This window comes from Pogoniulus pusillus, chromosome 6 (assembly GCF_015220805.1).
Source record: "Pogoniulus pusillus isolate bPogPus1 chromosome 6, bPogPus1.pri, whole genome shotgun sequence".
NCBI classification, from domain to species: Eukaryota; Metazoa; Chordata; class Aves; order Piciformes; family Lybiidae; genus Pogoniulus; species Pogoniulus pusillus.
The window spans coordinates 46,228,901-46,256,305 of NC_087269.1; the positions used below are offsets into that span (position 1 = coordinate 46,228,901).

The window sequence follows — 27,405 nt, forward strand, 5'->3', positions numbered from 1 at the left end:
AAATTCAGAGTGTTTGCTCAGTGTTCATGTCAGACAGCGTAAACCTTGTTTTCAGCTTTTAATTTCCTGTGCTCCAAGTATGAGAGCTGAGGGACAGTGATAGAACTACGTGAACATCATTGTACGTGTTATGTGAACCCAACTTGTGTGAGGAGAGGTCATAACCTTCTTTTCACCTGAGCTGTCTTGTGAGTCAAAACCCAAGGGTGTGCCAGAAACTGCAGATGGTGGCCTTTGGTTAAGTCTATGTTAGGGTCTTTGGTTTATGGCCATAGTAAGGTTTTGAAGTAAACATGTTCCTCAGTCATAATTCTTTTCATCTTCCCTTGCTTCATATTGTCTAGGTTTGCAGACCAGTCCTGCTCTGTATGAGCTGCACTTTAAGCTCTGCTAGATAGACCAATAACATAGTCTTTTTAAAACCTGAGTATAGTCTTTCTGAGCAACTCATAGAACACATTTTCATAGTGCTGGCTGTGACCTGTTCTAAACCCTATGCAACATCACAAATGGACAGATAGATTTTCTTAATGGAGCCAAGTCTGAGCTTCACCTAAACTCAGAATGAAACTTGTTGTGCTTAAGAAAAATTTGCAATGATAATTATGATTTGATGTTTTATTTGTCTTTCATAGTTATGTATCAGAATTTCATGTTTTTATCCCCTATCATATTCTTTATTCAATTCACAAATGTGTAGTGTCAGTCTACACTGGTAAGATTTTAGTCTAATGCAGCCTAGGGCTTGGCAATGAACTCAGTTTTGTTATTGTTTTTATTTGCCATATTTTGCATATTCAGAAAGCCTAAGCAAGCACACTTAAACTCTACCATCTGTAGTCAAAATCTCTATAGAAAATATTTAGCATTTTCACATTATTAATGGAAATTGTAGGGGGGCTTTTTAGTATATCAGGGAGTGACAGGACTGGGGGGAATGGAGCGAAGCTGGAGATGGGTAGGTTCAGACCAGACGTGAGGAGAAAGTTGTTCAGCATATGTAAGTGGTAAGAGCCTGGAGTGGGTTGCCCAGGGAGGTGGTTGAGGCTCCATCCCTGGAGGTGTTTCAGGCAATGAGGCTCTGGGCAGCCTGATCTAGGGTAGGGTGTCCCTGCCCATGGCAGAAGGGTTGGAACTAGATGATCCTTGTGGTCCCTTCCAACTCTGACTGATTCTATGATTCTTTGAAGTAGTGTAACATTCAAAACTGTTGTACTAGGAGCTGTTTAACTACACACATTATGATGTAAATCAGTGACCCTAAATTAGTCATGGAGGAGGCCACTTCCAGAATCTTGGAAAAAGCAGGGTTAATTTTTACTATTGCCCCTGGCATTGCCACAAAGAAAAGAAAGAGAGCAAAGTGGACAGCATTGTGGTTTTGTGCAAAACGATGTCATGTAAGTAATAGTGATGCTGTAAGAAATACATGGAACATGGCTTGTTCAGAAAGTTCTACTTGGAGCTCATCAGATAATCCTCACAATATTTCTAGTTATTGCTAGCTTTTATTAACTTGTGGGTTTTGACAACATGCCCCTCCATTTCTGCAATTTCTTTCTTCAGCAGTCCTTTTTTCAAACATTTTCTCATCTAAGTGGTCATATTATATGTCAGGGGCAGTGCAGCCCGAAGCCAGTGCAGTAGATGTGATAACAAGAGTAGAAAATTCTAACTTAGGGAAAGTACTAATCAAAATGACAAGCCAAGGATTCAGTCAGTTAGAATTCTTCACCATCCTGTCTTTTCTTTCACCACTTTGCTGATTGGTGGCAGTGTTATTTTCTCTTTTATTCCTTAAAGGCCTAGTAAAGAGTTGGAAAAGTACAATTCCTCCTGATGCTTCAGAAAGTGTAAGATGTGTGAGATGGTTTCGCTTCACTATCCTTATTGTCATGGAGAAGAGGGATCCTCCTTTCATTTCTTCTCCAAGGAAAAGAGCATTTCTCACACAAACTAATCTGCTTGCACTACATTTTCTCTTTTTTAACTAGAGTATACCTGGTTTCAGGGATGAGCTTCTCTTCATTCTGCCCAAATTCCAGCCAAACTCTGCCCAACATTCTAAGCCAATTGTGCTGTCTGCGGTCAGGCTCTAATCCTAGGAATGGCACAGGAATTCTGTAACAAGGAAATAATTCACACTGCACTAGCCTGTGCCAGCTTACTTTGAGGCAAGGATATACTCCATTATTCAATCCTCTTAATGATTTAGGGGGGGTTATTGCCTAACTTTTTTTAGAAAAATTGGATTTATGATGTCTGTTGATACCTCTGGAATGAAAATTCCTTACGTGGTCTGCAATACAAAGGTACAGTGTATGAATTGCTTAATTAAGAATTAATCTCCTCACAGTAGCAGGTTTTGTAGTAGAACAGGTGCAAGAAAGATCAGAAAGTAGAATAATATCCATGTGAGTAGTATTTTTTCTGACCTGCAGTTAATATAGGTGTTCAAGAAAAGACTGGATGAGGCACTTGGTGCCATGGTCTACTTGACTGGATAGGGCTGGGGGGTAGGTTGGACTGGATGATCTTGGAGGTGTCTTCCAACCTGGTTGATTCTATGATTCTATGTAGATCTTAGGATCATGGAGTTGTTTTGTTTGGAGAAGACTTGTAAGATCATCAAGTCCAAGGCTGCTACAGACATCAAACCATGCCCCAAAGTGCCATGTCTTGAACACCTTGAACAGGGATGGTGACTCCACCAACTCCCTGGGCAACCTATTCCGATGCCTGACCATTCTTGCAGCAAAGACATTTTTGCTGTACCCAGTTTAAATAGAAAAAGAGGTACAAAGCCTATTGAAAATAATTTGCTTAAATATTCAGTTATTGAATAACAGTAATTGAACAGTATTAGTGTTAAATTATTATTTCCCTTCTATAATTTCATTAATGTATAAGTATTGAACTAACCACTACTCATGAATCACAGAGTAGAAAACGTGTGTCACACTCTTATTCCAGTCTCAATGCCAAAGATCATTACCACCTGCTTCTTCAGCATTTCTTCCAGTAAGAAACAAGAAATTAGATATTTTAAATGTGAAATTGTCTGTTATGTCAAAGATAAAAAGGCTTAATGAAGTCTGGTTTTCAAAATGTTTTCTATAGGCTATCTATATACAGTTTTTTTCTCTTCTGCAAAGGCAAGATGGTCCACAACCCTGTGAGTTGTTGTGGTAGCTTGAAGATTGTTGCTCAGACTTCAATAGTGAGGTCAAAAAAAAGAGGAGACTCAGGGGTGACCTCATTGCTGTCTGCAACTATCTGAAGGGAGGTTGTAGCCAGGTGGGGGTTGGTCTCTTCTGCCAGGCATCCAGCAACAGAACAAGGGGACACAGTCTCAAGTTGTGCCAGGGGAGGTCTAGGCTGGATGTTAGGAGGAAGTTGTTAGCAGAGAGAGTGATTGGCATTGGAATGGGCAGCCCAGGGAGGTGGTGGAGTCACCATCCCTGGAGGTGTTGAAGAAAAGCCTGGATGAGGCACTTAGTGCCATGGTCTAGTTGACTGGCTAGGGCTGGGTGCTAGGTGGACTGGATGAGCTTGGAGGTCTCTTCCAACCTGGATGATTCTGTGATTCTATGAAAAACTGCACTGTGTTTCTGATGAGTTGGCAGCAGTGGTCTCTCCAGGCTTCGGTTGCTCTGTGTGCAGACTGTAGACACAGTTCATTTTTGAAGTGGGGGTTTTGTAAAAATACTGTTCTCACCTACAAAAAGGATTGCTTAAGAGAAAAACCTTTCTGCGAGGTACTTTTTCCCTTTTCCAAGTTTTGTTAAGATAGTTGTTCCAGAAAATTTTGTGCATACAAAGAAACCATTTTTATGGACACACAGGTCTGAACAGTTGGTCTGAGAGCCAAAACAGGTTGGGATCCCTTCCATGCATATTGCTGGTGATAAACATGATATATGATCAGGGTGGTGCTGTTAGAGGTAAGGCTCTTCAGAACCAGATGATACCATTTAAAGTTTCATAATCCACAAATTTATTTCCTTGTACTACAACTTCAAGTCTTTATTTTTGTCCTGCAATACTAAAATCTACTTTTATTCATATAAATGAAAGCAGAGAATGGCAGATGACAGTTAAATCATTGAAAAGTAATTGTTCAGTATATCCTTTACTGAAGAGTTTTCCTTCAGGGATCCTCACAGCCTGATTTAGACAGAAAATACATTTCTAATCTATGATACAGAGTTTGAAACTACGAAAACAATTTTTGTGCAACTCTCTCCAGGGGAGTAGCATCTTAAAACCAAAAGTGTCTTTATAATTGGAATAGTATTTTGAGAATCAATTGGTTGTTATAATGATGTTGATTCAAAGGCCCTTTCTTATTGGTGTAAGTTACCAAAGCTAGCTCAGTCATTTCTGCATATATGTTATTCATTCAACAGAGTTCTTCCAACCGAAAAAGTGAAGCAAGCTAAAATATTTGTTTGAAAGCCATGTTAAAAACTGCATGCAGTGGAGGAGGAGTCTTCTTGAAAGAAGTCCATAATAAACCACTAGTAAACAGGGGGAAATGACAGCTATGACTTGGGAAATGCCAATTCTAGAGTAATTTCAAATGAAAGGCAAAGTGCTATTAAAGTTAAAGGAATATTATTAAGAAATGTACTAATTTCCCCTTAAAAAGAGCAATTAGTTTAAAAGGCTTGACAGCAGTAACTGCAACACATAAGCACTCTGGTAATTATATTTTAAGGAATGATTGAGCAAGTGGGAAAACATGCCTGACACACTGGAAGGAGCTGTGTTACACTTCTGGAGCACAGGCTAGGTGGCACTGCTAGCTCAGATATTGCTCTCAGAATTTTCCTGCTCTTTGCCCTGTTTCAGTGTCTGTGATGCATCTCTTTTTTCTGTGCTTAGATTACAGCTATTTCATACTCTGATTCTGAATGTCACTGGTAGTGATGTCATGCAGATGTCCAGTGGGTTCAGTTAATGGCAGCATTAAAGAAGCATTTCTCCAGTTGCAGTCAATGGAAGGGATTCGCTACCGTCACTGCAAAGTGTCTTTAAGTACGGCAGCACCTTTCCAGAGATATTCTGTGCATTGGGTTCTTATAAGTCCTGGCATATCCAGGCCATGTACCCTCCCACAGAGCAAGCAGATCACTCTCAAATTAATTTCAGTGTAATATTATTGCAAAGGAAATGGGTATCAGCTAGTTCAGCTCTTCAGTGTCCCCTTGTTCCAAACTAGCAAGAAGTACTGGGGAGGAGCTGTATTTTTCTGACAGTCAAAAGCATGGACAGGCAGGATTTTCCTGAGGAGTGTTAAATGTATTAGTATCATAGAATCATAGAAACAAGCAGGTTGGAAGAGACCTCCAACATCATCCAGTCCAACCTAGCACCCAGCCCTAGCCAGTCAACTAGACCATGGCACTGAGTGCCTCATCCAGTCTTTTCTTGAACACCTCCAGGGACGGTGACTCCACCACCTCCCTGGGCAGGGAGGAACAAGAGGAAGCAACTGCATTTAGCAGAATGTGACAACTTGCAGCGTTCACTCATCCTTTATTGCTTATAGTTGGGCATTGTCTGATCAGTTACAATGCCAGAGCCTAAAAGTTGGAATCTTTCTACCCACTGATGACAAAAACCCAGAGCCTGCACTTTGGCTGCACTCATCCATCTGATTAAATGGTGGCATCCACATCAGTCATGGTGTGAAGCCCAAATGAAGCCATTCTTCCAAGATAAATGTTGCCTCCTTTGCTAATAAGTGTCTTTGCTTTGCCTTCACATTTGTCTAGCAGTGGGAGGCCTTTCTCCAGTGACAGCATTCTGTTGCATCAACCAATAGATCCCATTCTTTTCTCATTTCCATCAGTTTCATTGTATAGTATTGCTTCCAGAGTTACTCCTCGCTGCCATATGATACAAGTCAGAACTTGGCCCATTCTGTCTTAATTGCATCAGGGCAGGGAGGAATTGTGTGTCTGCATATTTTGTTTAACTTGCATTAGTGAATTTGTGACTTGCTACATTAATCTCCTACTACTTTCCTTCCCCAGTTCAACAGAAGATCTGTAGCAAAATGAATTATAAGGCCACAGTGTAATTTCTTAGTAGATCATGCTGTAGTGAGTTACAAGTGAATTTACAATAAGTGGTAATTGTGCACTTGCACAGTACAAAATCCAGACTGTATCTATTTAAATCTAGATTTATGGCTGCAGTTGCTATACTCTGAATTACAAAGTAAAGAGATAAAATGTTGGCAGCCAGTGGTGATATGGCCTAATGATACCTCCTCAAGAGTAATAAAATTATTAGTACAATTTGAGACTTGTGCATGTTTTATCAGTAACTGCAAATCACCATTCTATAAAACCAGGCTATTCCACACGACCCAGAATCCAGCAGTCGTAGAGCAGGTAAAGATTTAGTATGGTTGGCCTCATTGTAAACCAGATTTGTAAGATCTACCAGTAAAGATGTGCTTTGCTTTTGTTTTTCGATCTGATTGGCATAATATCAGGTGTCATTACTTAGAGAAGAAAAAGGAATAAAGAATACTGAAGAAGAGTAGGGAAGGCGTAAGTAGAGATACTGTTGCAGAAGATGATATGTTTTTGTCAAGTTACCTGCTCAAAGTGTCACAGAGAATATGTTGAAGCACATTTTTACTGATGGGCTTTTCCATCTTCTACAACTGCAGTGTCACCCTCCAGGGTCTGGCAGAATTTGGCTTTATACCTGTGCAGTCAAGTAACATTGCTGCCTAACTGGAGCAGCAGTTGTGTTAATTATTGTAGTCCTGCACAGTATACAGTACACACTGGCACAAGCTCAGAAAGGAGGCTAAACATAATGCCAGTTTCCTTATTTTGAGCAGTTCAGTGTTGGAAAAGTCTAGCACAGCAGGAAGAGTTGCCAAAGAGGGCAACTCCGATTCTCACCTCAGGAACATCAAGGAAGAAGTAATTGGATAAACAATCATGTCTTAATGTCTTCTCCCTCTCACCACAGCAGTTCCTATTAAACATTGTGTAATCACTCCAGATTTATACTCCTGAAAGATGTCACATGAATTTTTCCATATATTAAGAAAGGTTTGAGTATTACATTTGAATTGTGAGATAGTGCATCCACATCTGTAAGACCTGATTTGAGATGAGACTTTGTTTTAGAACGACTGAATCTTCCTGAGCGCCTGCTCCTATCAGACTGTCAGACATCTCTTTACAGTACAACTTGTATTTAAAACATGTAGCCTTACTCAGGCTAAGTTAAAATAATTGGAGTTGATGAGATGCAAGTATTTGCTGTAGGGCATGTATAACAATAACAGTATGCTCCTCTCGTTTTAATTTAGTCAACAGGTAAAGGGCATTTATGCCTATGTTAATAAGCAGGGAATCTTGACTGCATGAAACTCCCACATAACAGTGAAAAATGTTGCCATGTAGAATTCATTTTCTCATGTTTTATCTGTTGTCTCAAGTGAACAATAAAACTAAAATGCCATGATACACAGAAAGAATATGAAAGTTATGCTGACAGGAAGCCAGTCCTGCTTTCTCTATCTCAGGGTCCAGTATTTCAACCTGTACCTCAGTTTACCTGTGCATTAAGTACAATTATATTATATGGATGGAGGCAGTAATTTCATTTAGAAGTCTAATTTAAAATTCTCTTCATGCTGTTTGAGAATTCAGTATTCATTTTTCACTGGTAGGCTTACAGGTGTTTAATCCTGGTCCCAAATTCAACTAAAGCCATAAATGTAGTAATGGAGTCCACACACAGAGCGATGTGTTCTCTACAGCGAGCTCAATTTTTTCTCATACAAACCATACATTTGCAAAGCTTTGGAAAACACAGATATTAGTGACATTATGTTCAAGAAAAGCCTGGATGAGGCACTTAGTGCCATGGTCTAGTTGACTGGATGGGGCTGGGGGATGGGTTGGAGTGGATGATCTCGGAGGTCTCTTCCAACCTGGTTGATTCTATGATTCTGAGTGATGGTGCCTCCTTTTCCCCCTTTTGTTCAGTGTTATTTTTTGTCCACTACATTACATTGCTGATATTTAACTGAGTATCTCCCAACTCTACCAGTACACTTGTAAGTGAACTTGAAAGTCATTCATCTGGCATTAAATTAATATTTAAAATACCCATTGTTTGCCTGACAGATCAGCAACGCTACAGATGCTGGCAAAATGTCAGTCTGAAGTAAATCTTGCCTAATAAACCACACTTAGCCTATACCCTAGAGTTTTTTAAAAGGACCACCAGGATCCCAAACTCATCATACATTTATCTGGAACGAACTCAGGATGTTTAATTGATACATGCTTATGTCTGAACACTGTCAAGTCTCGTAATAAGATGTTTAGTACAATACATTGGTTGGACTGCTAGAGTCCAGCCACAGTAATAAGTAATGACATATGCAGCACAAAGGCATCTCCCCAACGAATCGGTGACAAGAGTGAAAAGGCAATCTAGCCCGTGTAAGCTTTAAATATGGTCTGGATTTTACAACTGCATGTCCTAAAGCCCATTATTAGACATGAAGACAATGAGAAGGAAAGCAGTCATTGCATCACCACTAACACCAATTACAGGGAACATAAATCATTCACATTTTTGTGCTTTAATAAAAATCAGCCTAAATCGGTGTTTAAAAGGAAGGATCTGGTGTAGGAGCCTAATGGGATAGAAGAAAATAGAGTAATTGGAGGCTGCTGTCTTTTCACTTGCTATATAAAATTATTTGAAGAGACAGCCAAGAACTTTAAACAGCAGAAACCCAGAAAAGTTGTAATTTGGATGTCTTCAGTTGTGACTTTAATGGTGTTTGCTTAAAGAGCTCTCTTTTATCTCTGCAGACATACTTCAATGACAATATCCTCACACTGATACGGACATTGGTAACAGGAGGAGCCACACCAGAGCTGGAAGCACTGATTGCTGAGGAAAATGCATTGAGAGGAGGTTACAGCACGCCCCAGACACTTGCAAACAGGGACAGGTGTCGAGTTGCTCAGTTGGCTTTGTATGATGGGCCATTTGCAGACCTAGGGGTAAGAGCATGAGGAAAACGTAGGAGCAAGGCTGGTCTACACTTACGTGCTTTCTCTCATGCAGAATTAAAACCTGCTTTAATTGCTGTAAGATTTATAATATTTAACTTAATGGAGCCTTTGAGTCATTTGACAATTCACAACACAGAGTGTCAGGTTTACTCTTACTCTTTTTAAGAGGCTGTATGACTTCCCAGACTCCTTGCCTGGGTATTTAATACAGAAAATCCTGCAGCTCTTCTTAGTCATCAGCTAACTGATGATGCAGCCATCATCCAAGTCATCAGCTAACTGATGACACAGCCATCATCCAAGTCATCAGCTGCCTTGGATGATACAACCATTCTAACAGTAGTCCATTGTAAAAAATGAGCAATATCTTTACCTTTTGGGGGTTTTATAGTCTTTGCATGGAGCTTCCAGCTCTTGATGAAAATAGGCTTACTGTCTCAAAAACAAAGCTGAAAGGCTTTCTGCTGTTTCTTGGGAAACTAAAATTCCTCTGAAATCCTACTTTTCTAACATTTTGACTCCACTCTCCTGAGTCAAACAAACAAACAGAAACAAAAACCCCAACCCTGTAATTTCATGGGCCAAGGGTCTGCAAAATAATGATCACTTTTCATAATTACTTATTTGAAATGAAACCTTTACATTATTTCTCTCCTTGAATAAAAGATTCTAATTCATGGCACACAACAGGCTGTCCTTTTCTGTACAGGCTCACGGTGAAAATTCTCTTCCCCAGCTCTATGTTTGCAGAGAAAATAAAGGAAAATAAAATGTACTGTTACCTTTTGTTTCTTTTCCCTCTCCTTTTCCTTTTCTCCTAGGATGGAGGCTGTTATGGAGATCTATTTTGTAAAGCACTGAAAACATACAATATGCTTTGCTTCGGAATTTATCGATTAAGGGATGCACATTTAACTACTCCCAGCCAATGCACTAAACGGTAAGTCCAGTCTTTCAGAACATCTCTGCTTTGCTATTCTCCAGTCTTCTCAGTGAGGAACAGTCTGAAGCCTGTGGTAAATCTTAAAAAGGCCTTCTTTATTTCTCTGGTCTCTACCTTTGTCACAAAAGCTAACTGTTTGAGGGCTTGGCAGTGCTCTTTAGCTGAGTTTAAATCGTAAGCTGAGTACCACAACATAAGTTTTCAGCAGATCTAAATCATAAAGTTCCAAAGTTAATTTTTAGAATATATCTTTATCTTGTCTGATTTGTGATCATCCATGGTTTGCATACAAGTAAAGAACTTCAGTTTGCTTATATCAATCAGCTTTAGGTTACTGGATATTAATTTAGAATATCGTAGCTATACTTTCTTTTTTTTCCAAGGGGTCAAAAAATACTGCAGTAAGTGGAAAGCCTTCTCTTGATATGCTACATTTTTACTTCAGTATCACCAAGGCTGACCTCAGTGCTTTAAGTAGAGGAGACAGTTTTCCACCTTTGCAAACTGAAGGCCATTTAGCAGCTGACTTGAAATGTGTCTGAGTTAAGCGCCTACTAGAAATACACACAGACAGACCCATACAGAACTATCACAAACCTACCATCTGCTACCGTTTCCTTCTCTGCAAAAAGCATTGTTACTGAATGCACATGGCAACTGGCAACCCTGCAGCCCATCAAAGTGGCTTCCTCTGGAAGGATTTGGGCAAGTTGGCTGAAAATAAGGCTTGTTTTCAGTTTAGGTTTCCACCGTACTTGCTACACCTGTGATTAGTTGTTGACTCAATACATTACTTAAGTCCCTGAAGCAGCTAAGCCAGATCACTTGTGAGCACTGAATTCATTAGAAAAGAAGTTGTGAGTTTCATGATCAATTTTCACTTGTTTCTTGCCAGGACAAAAAATGCCTATTGCCTTGCTCAAGTATGTCTTTCACATGCATGAGAAAATTTAGCAGCAGAATACACTCAATTCCTGTGCTGCAAATGGGTTAATTGAAGGCTAGGATTCATGACCTGGATAGACCTTTTAATTCAGGTCCAGGAAGTATACTTAGCCAGGCTGCTTTTTAAATCTGCTCTTCAAGGCCAGGAATGTACATACATAAAATGAACCTGGTGTGTTTCCCATGTTTTATATACAGTCACAATACAAACCAATAGTTGTTTGTCTTGCTCTATTGCCAATACAATGTTTACTACACTGAAGGAAAGGGAAATGCCAAACTGTAGGTAGGTGCTTCTGCTGGAACTCTAGACTGATTTTTGTACCAACAAATCTAAACCTACTTTCTTCCTTTTTTCCTCTCTTTCTAGTTACGTTATCACAAACCCACCGTATGAATTTGAGCTTGTGCCGACAGACTTGATCTTCTGTTTGATGCAATTTGACCACAACGCTGGCCAATCCCGGGCCAGTCTTTCTCATTCCTCCCATTCCTCCTATTCTTCCAGCAAGAAGAGCTCATCAGTTCACTCCATCCCCTCGACAGCAAACCGACCGAACCGCACCAAGACCAGGGATTCCCGGGAAAAACAGAAGTATGTGCAGGAAGATAGACTTTGATATGTGTACCTGCTGCCACTGTGTGTGAAACTTGCATTCACCACCCATTCTCCCCAGTTAATGTTTCCAGCAGTAATGTTACCTGTTTTTCCCATGGAGTGCTCCCTTTTTTGTACACATACTTTGCATATGTATGGCAGTGTGCATGTGATTGTCATTTTTATTTCACCACCATAAAACCCTTAAGCACAACAGCAACAAAGCAGACGGACCAAAAGTTATTTATGATGCTAAGGGAGAAAGAAAAATCCTAAACCCATAGGCACACTGAAAAGATAAATAACTCACTGCAGTTACTCTACATATCAGAAAATAGAGTATATTTAACATGAACACTTGCTCCTGATGTCAGAGTTACACAAAAGACATAACTTAGTGCAGAAGCGTTGATGTATGTTGCAGTAGGTTTTTTATATTCATATTTACAGGCATTGCTACATTTATGTGAAGCTTATAAAACTAACCTATTAGGAAAAAAAAAATCCCTCCTGATTTTTCACTCTCAAACCTTCTATTTTATAGGGCTTACACTCTTTGTATAGATGATTGCTACGCACCTGCTTTATACCAAAGAAATGTCAGGGACTTTTCTGCTTGTTTAAGGCCTTTCTCTGAAATACTAGCCTTTTGGAGATAGTGTCTTTTCCCTTCAACACTGAAATTGTCTAGGCATGGAGTTGTAAAACTCCAATGGTTTAATTTAAGTTTAGAGAGAGTCTAATTACATATTAAATTATTATTCTGTCTATTTATACTGCCACACGGATAGCTATATTTTCTCTCACTTTTGACATTTGGGATAAAAAGCCATATGTATCATAAATATTGGATGTAAGTCATTAAAAACTGCCTTCCTGGGACTTTTACATCTTTAAAAGGTGAATTAGTCACCTTATGTACAGAATAAATAATGTTCAGAAAAGAGCAAGCAGTTTTTTTACGCTTAAGTATCAGCTCTCGAGGGACTTTGTTCCTTTCCCCCGATGGCAGTTTAACTTTCCAAGTTACAGTGGTGGTATAAATCCTCCAATACCAGTCTCAATACATGAAGACCCTTCAGGAACCCTGCTGCTTGTTCTAGCTGGTTCTTTTCAACGTGCGCATGCCAGGAATACAGGGGAAGAGGACTGAATGCCTTTAAAGTCTCTTCCATTTGGGAAGAAAAGATGCTGTGCCCTATACAGCTAATGAGCACGACAAGAGGGCTGAGGTGGAAGTCTTCACTGTGCTGAGGCATCATGTTCTAGGCCCTTGTCAGTTTAGTTCTTGAAGTTTCTGACCAATGACACACATAGCCAAACAAAAACTGGCAGGGTATTCAGTAAAGTAGTGGAAAGGAACCTATCCTGGACAGCCATAGCAAGTATACTTCCAGCTCCTCTGTTAAACTGCAAATGCCAACCTTTTGACATGCAGAACTAGTTCTAGGTCATCTGAAGAGTTTCCCAGGGTAGGGAGGCCAGAAACACATCCTGCCTTCCCTGGATGCTCCTCAAGAAAGCATGCAAACAGCAAAGAACTATTTGGATGTGGGAGTGATTGGCTTTGTAACTGCCAACCCAGACAAGGTGCTTTTATGGTTAGTGTTGTTTTCTACCTTCCCCTTCCCCAAGCATGATGATTTGGAAGATTTGCTTGCTGTGTGAATTGACAATGAAGCCAAGCACTTTTACTGACAAAACCTGGAACCGTACAAGTGGGCTACAGAGAGCATCAGCACTGTGCAGTGCTCTGCATGGTGACTGGAACACAGTATACATGTGTCTGTGCATTCAAATGGCAGCTATAAGTCCTAGCAGGGAAATATGCTGCAAATTATGAATGCTGCCCTGCCAGTGAGTCTATTACAGTTGCTCTTCATCACAAAGACAAATTCATGTGTTTCCTTTTTGCAAAGAAAGTGATTGTGTTTTGCCCTCAGAATATTTATTACTACAAGGATGTGCCAGTTAAAGTGCTCAACAGGAAATATGACAGTTTAAAAGCATTGTAAAACTTACTTAGCTTACTTCTTTTCCTAAAGTGCAACAAGGATGAATAGAATGGGCCAAGGTATGACAATTAATGGTTCTGCATGACCTAGCAACTGCTGTGGGTTTCCTTCTATAACTTTGTCCTTGTGGAAAGTTGTGAAATTAAAAAAAAATATATATATAGTTACAAACTTTATTCAGTTATTGGTTTGTTTGGTTGGTTGTTTGTTTTGTTGGTTTTTCTTTTGCCTTTTTTCCCCCCCTCCAAACCAGAAGTAAAACTGGCTGCTGCTGCTGCTGCTGCTGTTGCTCAACCCTGTTTTCTTTGTTATCCTCTCATCTGCTTGCCTTTCTAATTGCACGTGTCCTCTGGTGAACACGCAGGTTCCTGCTCAGTGAAGATGCCTACCTTGGTGCAGACATGACTTTTAATTTCACATTCCTCATTCCAGTTCCTTTCCTCCCTACTCCCCTGTCCTCCGTGTATGTTCATGAGCATCTTTTTATGTTGGAAATACTGACTGAAGAGATTCAAGAGGAATTATGCATTTTGGAAGAATGTTAATGGCTTTGACACCAAAATGCTTTTCCATTAATGTTTTATCTGTTTTCCATTTAGCAGAGGGAAGAAGGGTGCTAATATAAAGCCACTTGTCATCTATGACATAGTGATTTTATTCAAAAGTATTTGTGTAACTCTGCAGCTCAAATAGGGAAAAAATAGTGTACAGGAGAGAAGCAAATGGTTTACTCTGTGAACAACATAAGAGAAATCTTTAATATGGATGCAAATCTGAGCTCTTCAAATTGTATTGAAGTCTCCTGCTCCTCTGCCTTCTTCCCTAAGGTTGGAAGTCTTAAAGTTTTGACTTTTAATTATCTCATGTGCAGTTTTTCATTACTAACTATAGATCATTAATCCAAGACTTTGTTACAGCGATGAAGATTTGTTGATATGGATATAGTAATGAAATTGGGACAGTGGTCATTACAAGGACAATGTTTATACCAATACCAGGGCAATGTTTATACCAACTATGTTATCTTCTGTCTTATCCTCTCAGATTTTTACTATGTTCTAAAGTAACAGGAAATCTCCTTTTCATTCAGAAACTTACCCCAAGTCAAACAGTCTTAGTACCCAGCCTGGCTGGTCTTTTGAAAGTAGGAAAGCAGCACCAGTGTGCAGAGATGATATTTCAGAGTCTTAAATGGAGCTCCTGCCACTTGTATCACTCTCATCATGGTTTCAAAAATCAAAACTAGGCTCGTGGTAACTTTATTGATCTGAGTGTTGATGTAAAGCCTTATCTATCAAATCTGCAGGTCCTTGGCACAATTTAACTGCCAGTTAAATTCTCATTGCCAAGAGTAAGAGTTTTGCCAGTTAAAAAAAAAATCAAAACCCACCAAGAGCACATCTGCAATAGCATTTGTATCCCAAATCTTCAGCTGCCCTGGAGCAAATAAAGACTTTCACAGAAAGTAAGAAGCATTTCTCTTCCATCTCCCTGCAAATCACTTACTGCCTGTTACAACTGAAATACTCGGCTGCTGAGCAAATAATTGGTGAGCAGATGGGTGGAGAAACTTTGATTAAATTTTCTTACACAGGAAGAAATTGCAGAGGAAAATCTCCACCCTAACTGTAAACAAGCTTCCTCGGTGCACACACAAACAGATACATACAGACTTACCTGAAACTGTCACTCAATTCAAAAGTTTAATCCGAGTGTAAAATAATCTTGGAGTTGTTACGGTGAGAATGCAGGGTTGGTAAATCTCTGTGTCATGGTTAGGTTCTTTGCCTCTGGTCAGAAGAGGGTATTTAACAGTGATGCATTCAAGTACGATCCCTCAATGCAGAATTAACGAGAGAAGTTTGAAAGCACCAGAAGAGTGAACCTCTTGGAGGGCATTGCTAAGAGTTTCACACCAATTGAAATCTGTATTTTGATATTTTACTTTAGGCCTTCATATTCTTTTATGCTGCAGGAAACAGTGTAACTGCTTTGTAATAAAAGCATGACGCCTGTCTGACTGCTGTGGATGCACTGGGATGCTGATAGCCCAATGCAAGCACAGGTGTTTGACTGTAAAGTAAATGTTTTCTGCTTTCTCTGTGTAAGTTACTTAGCTCTTCCCACGTCTCTCAGGTTATGCTGTCACAGACAAAGCTGTCAAATAGCATAGGAGGGTCAGGAACTCTCTTGAGAACTACTTAAAAAAGTAAAACCATGCCTCTTCTCACTAAAACACACATGGTAAGGCTCAACAGGCACATGTCAAAAGGCAAGGAAAGAGACTGAACATGACAGAGAACTGCAAACAAGGTCAGTGACTACAGCACTATATAGACACTGAAAACCCATTTTCTAGATGATGTAAAGGCAAGAGGCAGTGGTTTAAGAGATGTATAAATGTGTGCTAAGATTTTGGAAGGCATATCAAAGTTAGCTGTGAGCATAACAGATAAGATGGAAAATTGCATGAGCAAATTAAGGCCATTTAGTAACTGGGGGCACAGAGAAAAAAATGAGAAGCAGCACTCTCACCTGTCAAAGGTAAGTAGAGAGGTCCGTGGACTTTCGCAGGAGCTACAGCATTGTGCACTCACAGACACTTTCAGAAGCAGAAATGTAAAGCTGAGCATTTGGTGCTGGAGATGATTAATGCCTGGGTCAAGGTTTCAATACTGGCAAAAATGAAACAACAAAAGAAGTTAGAATCTACCATTCTCTGCATTTGTTTTGTGCTTTCTGTATTTATTACTTGCCAGATAAAGGCAAAGAGGTACCTGACTGTATCCTTTTAATGATCAGCTGCCTAGATGTGAGCACTATTGTAAAGATGAACACATAAATAATTGCCTTGGTTTGAGAAGACCAGTTAAATTAGTTCAGCTGGAAAAAGATCTTTAAGATCAAAAGTCCAGGGAAAGCAGGAGAGCTGAAAGTGCTTTACACTGGCTTCTGAGCCGAGTGCAGTTCACTGCTGATCCTTAGAACTCATGCAGCTCTCCCTTGCTACTCAGTTCTGTTTGTAAAGGAAGTTTGTGCACAAGACGTTCAAAAAGAAGCTAGAGATGAAAGTTCACAGCGCTTAGCTTGCCTCAGAATCATTTTAAACACAGACCATTAGAAAACTGTGAGTTTGAAATTGTTTATGTGATCTTGCAAGGCTTTTAAAGCATGATAGCCATCACACTTTACACCTCTCTGAAAGGTTGGTTTAATTGTAGATCACATAAAATTGGCTTCCACAACTGCATAATGGTTCATGTGTCACACTTGAACTAAATGGTTTTTTAAATGGAGTTGAAATTATTTTGATGTGTACACATCCCCAGGTTTTTTTTTTTTCCCCTCCCTACAACCTTTCTTAAACCAGCCCCCATCAGGAGCCATTCCCTTAAAGTCTCATTAATAATTCAGATGTTCTGATGACTTTAAAAGATCTATGGAACCGAGGCTCTTTTTTTTTTTTAACTGCTTGACAAAAAGATAAATGAATGTAGAAAGAAGCAGTAGGAGTGTGGCAAGCTGTAGATCATCTCTGAACAGATTGTAACTTTATCATTCTGTCAGGAAGAATAATTTAAAGCACTTAATCAGTTAGCTTCAGTGTGCAGGATGTAACATTATGAATTCCTATCGTCCAATCTGTTCAAATCAAAGGGAACTTAATTATAATAGGTAAGAGGGAGCGAGAGGGAGATGGGAGATTGAACATTGTTCAGACTCGGGGAACTCTAAGTGGGCAGGGAACTATTTCATCTGATCACAACCGAGTAGGCTATTTTAGAGAGAAGTAAAATGCATTGTAGAGGATGACAAGGAAAACAACACAGTTCTGTTTAGCTTCAGAAATAGGCCCCTGATCAATAACACGAGACCTTTTTCCTATTTGCATTTAAAAACCCATAAGCAAGGTAATATGTAGCTGGGAAAAAAAGAACAGGATCAAATCCGCAGCACTTTGAGGTCTGTTGTTGGAGAGTTGGGGGCCTGTGTCTAGATACTTGAAATCTAAACATTTACACTGGATACAGCTTTTACATTCATGGAAGTGACTGAGAAAGTAATCCTGGAAATCAGTCCACTTCTTTAGAGGCTCTAGCTTCAAAGCCAGGGACTTACTTTTTATGCATGATGCCCAGATATTTGGCCTCCAGTCTCTCTGGTTTTCCAGTTTCCAGCTTTTGTGCTCAGCCCTTGAGTCTCCAAGGTGGAGTTTGTTTTGCTTACTTTGATTGATTTATTTTGAATGAGCACTCCCATCCATTCCTGGCCAGATATGGCAGTGCTTCAGCGGTAAGCAAAGTGGCAGTTTGCATTATGCACTAAAGCTGCTTAGGCATTTTGAGTTTGCCACTAAAATGAGTAGTGCATACATGTAGCTCTGCCAGGCCCCAGTCTCACCATTTGTGGCCATTGCTTTGCACACTCATCAGCTGTTTCCACAAGCGCCTCATCACAATAAGCCACACTTAAGACCAGGAGACTCTAAATCCTGGAGTAGAGCGAGCCTCTTGTGAAGTTGTACACCTGCAATTAAGAAATACAACAACCAAAATTGCTCTCTAAAGGGCTTAAGAAAATCCTTTTTTTCTTCTTCTGTGAATTTTAAGGGTTTGTGAACATTTGCATAAGAACAATGCAAAATAGTGGTTACAACCAGAGCCAGCTAGGGAGTGGCTGCAGTGCTGCAGCCTCTCAGAAGCCTCACTCCCTCTTACATTGCTCCCAGCAATCTTTAACCCAGTACCATACAATTCTTCCTGTGATCACAGAAACACACACTGCTCAAAGATATACAAGGAACAACTTTCCCCTCTAGTCCCTTTTTTAAAGTGCATGCTTGCTTTTGCCCTGCCGTCACATATCACTACTAGCGCAGTCAGGACTTGACCCCCAGTACAGTCATCAGCATCAAGTGTGTTCCATGGCCCTTCCTCAACTGCAGCACTCAGCAGAGCCTGAGCAGCAACACAGTGGCCATGCCATGCAGGACTGTAGCCATCTGGCACCATGAATGCAAACCCCATTTATTTTTGCACCAGATGTGGGATGTTCTGCATGATTCTTGAGCCAGCAGTAGCTACAGTGCTGAGGATGAAATGGCTCAGAGAAACCTCTGACTCTTGAGGTACTTCTCTGTATGTGGACTCATGTGATCTTTTCTGCATTGCCTTTATGCCATCTGCTCCTCCTGGCTTATCAGTTTAGCCTTTTATTTGTATACTTTTTTGACTGACTGAGAGGGTATTCACTTCAGCATGAAAAGGAGAAAAAAAAGAGCTCTCATGTTCAACAAGCAAGCTAGCATATTGACACTTTAGCTTCTCCTATCAGGTCTGCAAACATACCATCCTCCTTTCATGAAAAGCATTTTCATAGATATTAATCTGATGCACTTTACTGCTAGCAATTAGTCAATGTCACCTTCTATTGATTGCCTTTTTGCTGTAAACTTTACTGACTGCTCCCTCTTTTTTCTGAGTATTTTTCCCCTGGTGCTTATATGTGTGTGTATGTACATATATATATGTGTGCTTCACTAATTAAAACTCTCATTTTTCCTTCCTTATTCTGTCTCTACCCATTTTGCTTCTTAGCAGAAAAGAAATGGTTTACAGATGAGCCGGATAATGCCTATCCCAGAAACATTCAAATCAAGCCTATGAGCACTCACATGGCCAATCAGATCAATCAATACAAATCGACAAGCAGCTTGATACCACCAATCAGAGAAGTGGAAGATGAATGTTGACTCCTTCGAGGCCAGAATTATTTTTTTAACTCCTGACAAACGTCATGACTGGTGATGTGACATTTATTCCTCTTACATGCTGAACCACTGGGGGAGAAGTTAAGAAGGGCAAGCCTAACGGGACAAAAATAAAGTAGACAGCTCTCTGTTTGTCTGCCTTTAATATTGCTTCCACATATTTTTGGAAACTATTTCATTTATAAATTAACATAATCCAAATTAGTCATGTATAGCCTCTAGTGTTTTAAATTATTTTTATGTATTAGAAAAAGAAATATTTTTCTTTTCTTTGGGTTTTTTTTTTTTCCCATTGTCAAAAGTATTTTCACATTAAAAAAAAAAAAACCCTGCAGATGTGGCCAGACTCCTAAGAAGTGTGATTAAAAAAAAACCCCAAACTTCAGTCTTTGCATTAAAGGAGAATGATGGTCACAGTTACAAGGACATGTAATTAAGGGAGACAAATGATATATTTACAGAAAGAAAAAGGGGGGGGAAAAAAATAAAGGTCCAAGTTGTATTTTAGTAAATCAAAACAAAACAAAAAGAAGAAGAAGAAGAAAAAAGTTCACCCAGCTGTTTCTTTACGGCAGGATGTGTATTTCGTTCGGCATTGACACCAGCGCTTAATAAACTGAACTTATTTATTTTCAAAGGTGAAAGTCATATTTTTGTACTTGTAGCATTCTTCTGAGCTATTGCTTTACTACCATAAACAGGCCATCTTAATTGCCAGCTATTTTAAGCTCCAATGAACCCACACAGACGCAGACACGTACGTACACGTATGTACACAACGTTGTGCCCCGCCACGCACGCACGCACGCACACATACGCACACAGAAGCCCAGCGTCCTTGCTAACCACCTGCTGCACTAGCACAGGGAATAGCACTGCCCTAAACTGAGGGCCATGTAGACAAGGTGCTCATAGGCACCACTTGCTAGAAATGACAGCCCTGGCAATTCCACTCTGCTGCCCCCTGGCCATCAGCAGCCGCTACTTTCAGGAAGGCAAACTTGGCCATTCCTCCTCTTCTGCCATGTATTGCAGTGCTTTACTCCAGAGTGCATAAATAGTGCATGAACCCATATGTTACAAGACTTCTCATCTATCACATTTTGTTGTTTCCTTACTCAGAAGTGCTGATGGCCTTGCATTAGTCTTACTTGGTTCAGTTTCTTGCCTGGTATGTACAGAGGTTTAGCTCTGGCTCTTTGCACTTTGGTGAAAGCTCCAATCTTGGTTACAGGCAGACACCATGACGTTCTCAGCTAATTGCTGCACCAAGCAACATCCTATAGTTCAGCAGTTAGGTTTTTCCCACATTTGTTTTCATTTTGCTGGGACACCACACACAAACGTACAGTACTAACCAAATCAAATGAAAAGTAATGAATGTATTTATGATGACTTACAAAAGGCCTTTGCTGGGTGCCTTTTGTGTCGACACTTTCACAAAGTTGCCAACAAGCTTTATAGCCATTGGAGAAAAAATGTGATGGTTCATATCTGAGCTGCAATATCTAGCTGCCCAAGCATTTGGTGGTCTAAGTGACTAACTCTCTCTAGCTCAAATTAGCACCATCTGACACAACTCTCTGTAGACAATAAAGAAAAGGCTGTGCTAATAAAGATTAAACCAAAACCATAGGACCCAGTCATCACGAAAGGCAGCTTTTTCATCGTGCAAGTTAACTTTAGGCTTTGTAATTTTGCAGAACTGTTAAAAACCAGAATAAAACATACAGAGCTACTTCTATCATTAGAGAAATAGCAACAAATAACTACAAAGCAGATTAATTTACTGTTAAAACAATGATGTCCACTACATAGTCCAACACCTAAGCTAAACTATCTCAGCTTTAATGTTTGTCCACTGGCTGCAGTGCAAATATAACCATACTAACACCTAAATAGGCTTTACTCTGAAGTGACTTCTTGGACTGTGACCACTTTGTTGTTACATTTTGTACACTAGCTATTTAAAGGAGGCAATCACAAAATGGTTACCACAGTAGCTGTAAAATTGGATTATTTAAAATAGTTCACTCTTCTACAAAGTAACAAAGCAATTAAAACTGGGTTTTTTTTTTTCATTATTAGTTAACCCATTTTTTTCAGAGTCTGCAAAACAGAAGATGATTCTGGTGAGTTCTTCCAATCTAAGCTGCTTCAGCAAGTGACACGTTATAGTCTATGTGGAGTTTCTGCATTGGGTCATGTTAAGCCTTTACTTTGAAGTCAGTGCTCCTTTTTCATTCATGAACTGCATTTGTATTATAGCTAAAGTGAAAAAAAAAAAAGCTGGTCCTGAGCACAGGAGAACTTCTGAAATCCATTTTCAACTTCAACAACTACATGCCAGTATTTTCTTCCCCTAGAAGATTGTTTTTTATTGCAAGGATACAGACCATTCTCTCTTACATTTTACCCTATGCAATGCCATTGTAGAAGGTCCTTCCTTCAGAAGTGAGCATTCAGCAGATAATAAACTAATGGATTAAATGCAACTCTCCTACATAGCTAAGGGTTGTGTGTGTCTCTGTCCAGTTTAACTGTCACACTCAAAAGTTACTATGGTGCCAACTGTGTGTAATGAGCATCTGAATACACTCGCACATGCTCCTGGCACAGTTCCACATGTAAGGCTCTTAGCCAGAACACCACCTCTAGACAGGGTGGGGGGAAAACAAGCAGGTATAGGTGAGGGTTTGCATTTCAGGTCTCTAGAATAGATAAAAGCAATCAGTTGTTTTTTTTTTAACACCCTTTTTTTTTTAATGATCAAAGAGGCAGGGCTGAGTTCTGGTAGTTAGATAGAGGAACATTTGGAGCACCTCTCTGAGATCTTTGATAGTCCGCCATAAAAGGCTACAATAAGACCAGCACTAATATTTGGACACATGAAGTGGTATCAAGGCACATGGCTGGGAGAGTGGCAGCTGAGAGACCACATGATGATGGATGTAGAAATGAGGGGTTTGGTCCTTATTAATGATTCTTCCTTCTTTCTCAAATGGAAACAAAAAAGAGGCAGGAAGAATTTCAGCTTTTACTTAATTTCATGAAAATGCAAGCTGAGCAATTTTTTGTTGTTAGGGTTTTGTTTGGTTTGGTTTTCTCTGGGTTTTGGTTGCCTTTTTGGTAAGGCATGTCTTGAACAGAGGGAGCATCTGTGTGTGATTGCACACATGTATGAACATGCACAGACAGGTATGTCTGGCTGTATACAGATGCAGCTGTGGGGGATGTGTATGTGTCTGATACAGAGTGAAGACAGTGATTATTTTGGGAAGAGAGAGATGAAAGACAGACAAAAAAAGAAAGAAATTATGTGACTTAGAGGCTAGCATGCTGAGAATTGCACATACTGTTTCCTCCTGGTTTGTCCAGAGAGTAGCCATTCCTGTTGGTTATATTAGGGGGTGCACTGACAGAGTACATTGCAGAAGTCTGTCCAGCTGCTGAAGAAGGCAGCTGCTCCTGGCCCCTGCTCATACTCAAGCATATGTGTGTGCCCATATTGCCAGCAAGGCTGCTGTCTCTCTCACAGCCATTAACTGTGGTCGTCCAGCAAAGCTGATGAGCAGCAAGAAGCAAACATGAATGCTGTGATGGGCTGTTGCTTAGGTGGAAGGTGCCAAGCACGCCCAATAGTGAGATGTGAAGAAAAGAAACTATGCAGCACTCAAATGCAATTTTTAAAGCCTCAGTGCAACTGGCAGTCTACTGCTGCTAAGATTATATTATACAGTGGACTTTCTAATAAGGACACAAAACCCTGCAAACATTTGCTTGTACTGTCCAAAAACTTTCTTAGAGTGTCACCTCCACTTTTACAGTAGTCTTCCTCCAGGGTAGCATCAATGGCCTAGCAGTAGAAGCTGCATGTGGCAGAAAGTACCAATGCCTTGACTTGGTGCATGAGCAGTTGTACAGTGCTATGGGCAACATTGTTTTCCAAAAAGAGACCCTGCAGGCTTCACTAGCCCAAAAGCCAGGAGGGTATGGATGGAGGTCACATCTAGGTCCACAAGTAAATGTAAGCTCATCATAGCTATTTCCAAATCATCTTTGCTGGGAAAGCCAGCATTACTTATATGAGGTGAAGGCAGTGAGGAGTCCATGTAGCCTTATTAAGCCACATAGTTGTCTTGAAAGAGTTGATGCATTCCCATCAGCATACAGGCTGCTAGGGCAGCTAGGGCTGTACAGGAAGTTAAAGATGTGGAGGAGAGGGTTAGTACAGGAAGTTAAAGATGTGAGGGAAAGAGTTAAATAATTTTCTTTAATGAAAAAAAAAAGCCACCCAAAAACTCAGGCAGTATAGATGGGAAAAGACTTCATTTGCCTCATCCAGATATGGAAAAGTACTTTGAATGTAATCTATAGGAGGCACTATGAAAGTATCATCTACAGCCGTTTATTGTGGGTGGTAGTGTGATGGTGGGTGAGGTTGTGCTGTTGTTGGGTTTTTTTTAGGCCACTGTAAGGAAGATTTGCATTTTCTGAACTCTTCAGAGAGGAGGAAAAGGAGAAAGTGTAACAGCATGCTTTCATGCAAAGAGGACTTGGTGTGTGTGCAGCAAACTATATCTAACAACTACTGCAATAATGGGATGCATAAATTAATGCAGAACAAAAAAAGCAATAATTTGCTGGTGGGTAATTATGCAAGTTTTCACTGCTTGGTCACTCACTGGCACATCCATAAGCATGTTAGCAGCTGCCTTGTCCTAGCTCTGCAGATGGGCTCAAAGCTAAACACAGTGCAGGTGCTTCAAAGGTTTTATCAAGTAGGTTCCTAAGGGCTTCTGGATCCCAATGTATTTGAAAGGGACATACACTGAGGTCAGGGCCTGTGTGTGGCATTTCATTTTTAAAGCTGTTATTATTGTGAATGTCCTTAGCACCAAAAGAAGTGTGTGGCTCACCCTTCGTTTCCAGTTTTAAATCTGCTTAAGCAAAACAGCCAAGTGTGTGGAATGGCAACAAATAAGACAAAGTGAAAACAGAAACCCTTTCCCTGTATGGCAGTGGACTGGCCTGGGAATGTCTGTCAAAGTCAATCTCAGATGCATAATAAAATCTGGGGGAAGGGAAAGTTCTTTATATTCCTTCTTTGTTTTCATCGTCCTGACACCTGAACCATCTCCAATATAGGAAGAAATACTTTTTAAGGCTTCATTTGTCATTCTAAGAGTGTTGGAACAGTCTCAGCCTTAGGGAATATAGGTTTGGGTTCTGGTTGGGTTTTTTCACTCATTATATATGCAGATCAGGTCTCCTACTATTCAGTTAGCAGGCATAATTTTTGTAGTACTTTTGTATGGAGCAATACTAATAGGTGTGAGCATAGCCTTCCTCTGACATAATGAACAGAAAGGAGTAGCTGCTCAGCTCTGGCCACTGCCTAGTATGGTACATAGTCCTGCAGTACTGACAACCCTGCCCCAGCACTTACAACAGCTCTATTCATAGAAGTAATATATCTATTCTGCACAGATAATCCCTGCTCTAGAACATGCAGCCTCATTGATACTGTAGGGTCTATAATGTCTGCTAGTCTATAGAAGTGAGTAAATGCCACTGAAGTCAATAGATAGGACTGCTGGTCTAATGTGTCTGGTTTATATAACACAGCACTGCTCTACTGTTAACTGTCAAAATGAGACAGGGAGAAAGGAAGAGAATAGAAAAGATATCATTTTGGGTCTAATTGAGAACAACATCTAACTTGAGAACCTAAACACAGTTGCACTGCATCTGATTAGAACCTTAATGAGGTGGAGAGAGCTTCTTACTGCTTCAGGCAATGCACTGTAGAGGAGATCTTTACAACTGAAAAAACAAGCAGCAACAACAACAACAAAACCCACAGCACAACATACAGGTAGTTGAATACACATAATAGAAAACATAGATTTTTTTTTCTTAGAAACCAAAAATTGAACATAGAAGCTCTTTGTTGACTGGTCAATAAGAGGAGCTACATGGAAAGGCAGTAGAAGTTATCTCAAGTTCTTAAGCAGCAGTTAAACAAAATGCAGCTTCTGCCACGTTATAGCTTGGGACACACATGCTTAGCCAATGCAAATAACCTTAAAGAGAAGAGGTGACATCACTTTACTTTTTACATTTAGGTAGAGTTCAAGGCAGATAGGTTATTTTCTTCCTTCAAACAAAAAAAACACAACCAAAAAACCAAAACCAAACCACACCTGCACCGTATATGCCACATATTTTGATGGCTCTAGGTTTCTATTTAGTTCTTGTCATTTAGGAGCAGGGATGTGAGGTACACTGAGAACCAGCTATCATTTTAACTTAAAAGTTCATCAAGAAAAAGGAGTATGACTTCATCATTTTACTTTTTAACCATTATGGGTTGGTGAGAGAGGAAAAAAATGCTGGTGCTCAGAAATGATCTACCTGACTTTGTCATATGTAATATCCAGTGATAAATATATTGTCCTGTAAAAAGAAAAGTTTGTACATAACTTGTACATGGTTTCATTTTGTATTTTTCTCAGATTAAAATTTATGTATTTGTGTTCTAAAAGAAGGAGAGTTTGCTGTGTTTGTTGGTTGTTTTTTTTCTCTTCAGTATGGGCTGTGATGCATGAAGTTATGCAACAGGTATCATCAAGTCATGACTACTACTTTAATCATGAAACCGGTGCTGTTAATACTTTGAACTGAGACTAACCCAGCTGCCTTCCTCTTCTGCTCACTCTCCAGAATAAGCCTCTTCCTAATAAGAGTTGCTATCAGCTGCCATGGAGGATGCTGAGAGAGCCGTGAGTAATTCTGCAGTGAAGACAAACCTCATGCCACCATCAGCCAAATACAATTGTCATCTGGTAGGTTTTAGATCCTTGACAGGGTCGAACGGAGCATCTCGTACCACCTTTAGCTCTGACAGGTCAGTTTATGGTGGACTGATAATCTTGCTAAGCAGTCCAAAGATCTTCTCTCCCATGACCCTATGCACTCATGGGTGCATCCTATAAGGCCTGTGGATTTGTGTGTGTGTCCAGTTTATTGAGATGATATCTAATCCAGTCCTTCTTGACTAAGGGAAAGTCTTCCTGTCTCCAGATTTTCTCTCTTAGCTTCAGGGCCAGAGGGATGTTCTTAGCAATAAAGACTGCATTCAGTAACTCCATCTTCCCTGCTTCCTCTGTCATCAGCTCACTCATCTTACTGAGCAGCAGGCTCACATTTTTTCCTGGTGGTCCTTTTCCTGGTAATGTACTTGAAGAAGCCATTCTTATTATTTTACATCCTTTGCCAGCTTTAATTCCAAGGAGGGCTTAAATTGCCTTGTTGCATCTCTACGTACGCTGGCAATATTCCTGTGTTCCTCCCAAGTGGGCAGTCTCTTTCTCCACATACTGTGGGGACTTCCTTCTTCTATTTGATTTTTTTCAGAAGCTCCTTGCTCATCCATGCAGGTCTCTTGCCTCCATTACTTGAATTCTTACTCATGGGGATGGGGTTGAACTTGGAGGAAGAGGTGCTCGAATATTCAGCTGCGCTCCTAGAAAACTAACCTGTAGGATTCTTGACAAGTCTCTGAAGAGGTCAAAGTTGCCTCTCCTGAAGTCCAGGTTTGCAATCCTACTTGCTATCCTGTTACTTCCTTACACAAGATAGCATTTCCCCTTTGAGGCAACTGGATTCCACGTTGTCAGGAGGCTCAGTTGTGTAAATACCCTGTGCTCAAGGAAACCCCAATTCCATTGCTGGTGTCAGCCTCTGAGCCACGTGTTAAGCAGGTGTATTTTCCTGTTCCTTTCAGCAATCTTCCCCACCACTGGAGGGACTGAGGAAAATGCTACCTGTGCTCCTGACTATTCAACCAACTGCTCCAGCACCTTGAAAACCCTTTTGATTGCTTTAGGAGTTCTCAACTCCATCTGTGCCAATGTGCATAACCAATAGTGGGTAATAGTCAGAGGGCTGTACCAGACAAGGGAGTTCCCTATCAGGCTTTGTCGGTTCTCTCATGTATAATTGCATCTGAAGAGTCTGGGGAAAGGCTGCATGGCTGAGACCGAAACTTTCCTAGC

General features: G+C 40.2%; 1 protein-coding gene across 30 annotated transcripts in view; it reads left to right on the forward strand.

Moving 5' to 3' along the window:
- The window catches only part of KCNMA1 (potassium calcium-activated channel subfamily M alpha 1), a 416,512-nt gene extending 390,617 nt beyond the window's left edge, over positions 1 to 25,895 (forward strand). For 7 of the 30 annotated variants that reach the window (XM_064145471.1, XM_064145474.1, XM_064145479.1 and 4 more), the window contains 5 exons: positions 8,868 to 9,062; positions 9,896 to 10,014; positions 11,333 to 11,557; positions 13,606 to 13,634; positions 19,173 to 25,895. In XM_064145471.1, coding sequence (XP_064001541.1) covers positions 8,868 to 9,062; positions 9,896 to 10,014; positions 11,333 to 11,557; positions 13,606 to 13,634; positions 19,173 to 19,327 — 723 coding nt within the window. In that variant the 3' untranslated portion in view covers positions 19,328 to 25,895. Of the gene's footprint in view, positions 1 to 8,867; positions 9,063 to 9,895; positions 10,015 to 11,332; positions 13,752 to 19,172 lie in introns of those variants that run through there. The other 23 variants (XM_064145478.1, XM_064145483.1, XM_064145493.1 and 20 more) reach the window with 4 other exon arrangements.
- Positions 25,896 to 27,405: the final 1,510 nt, after the last annotated feature.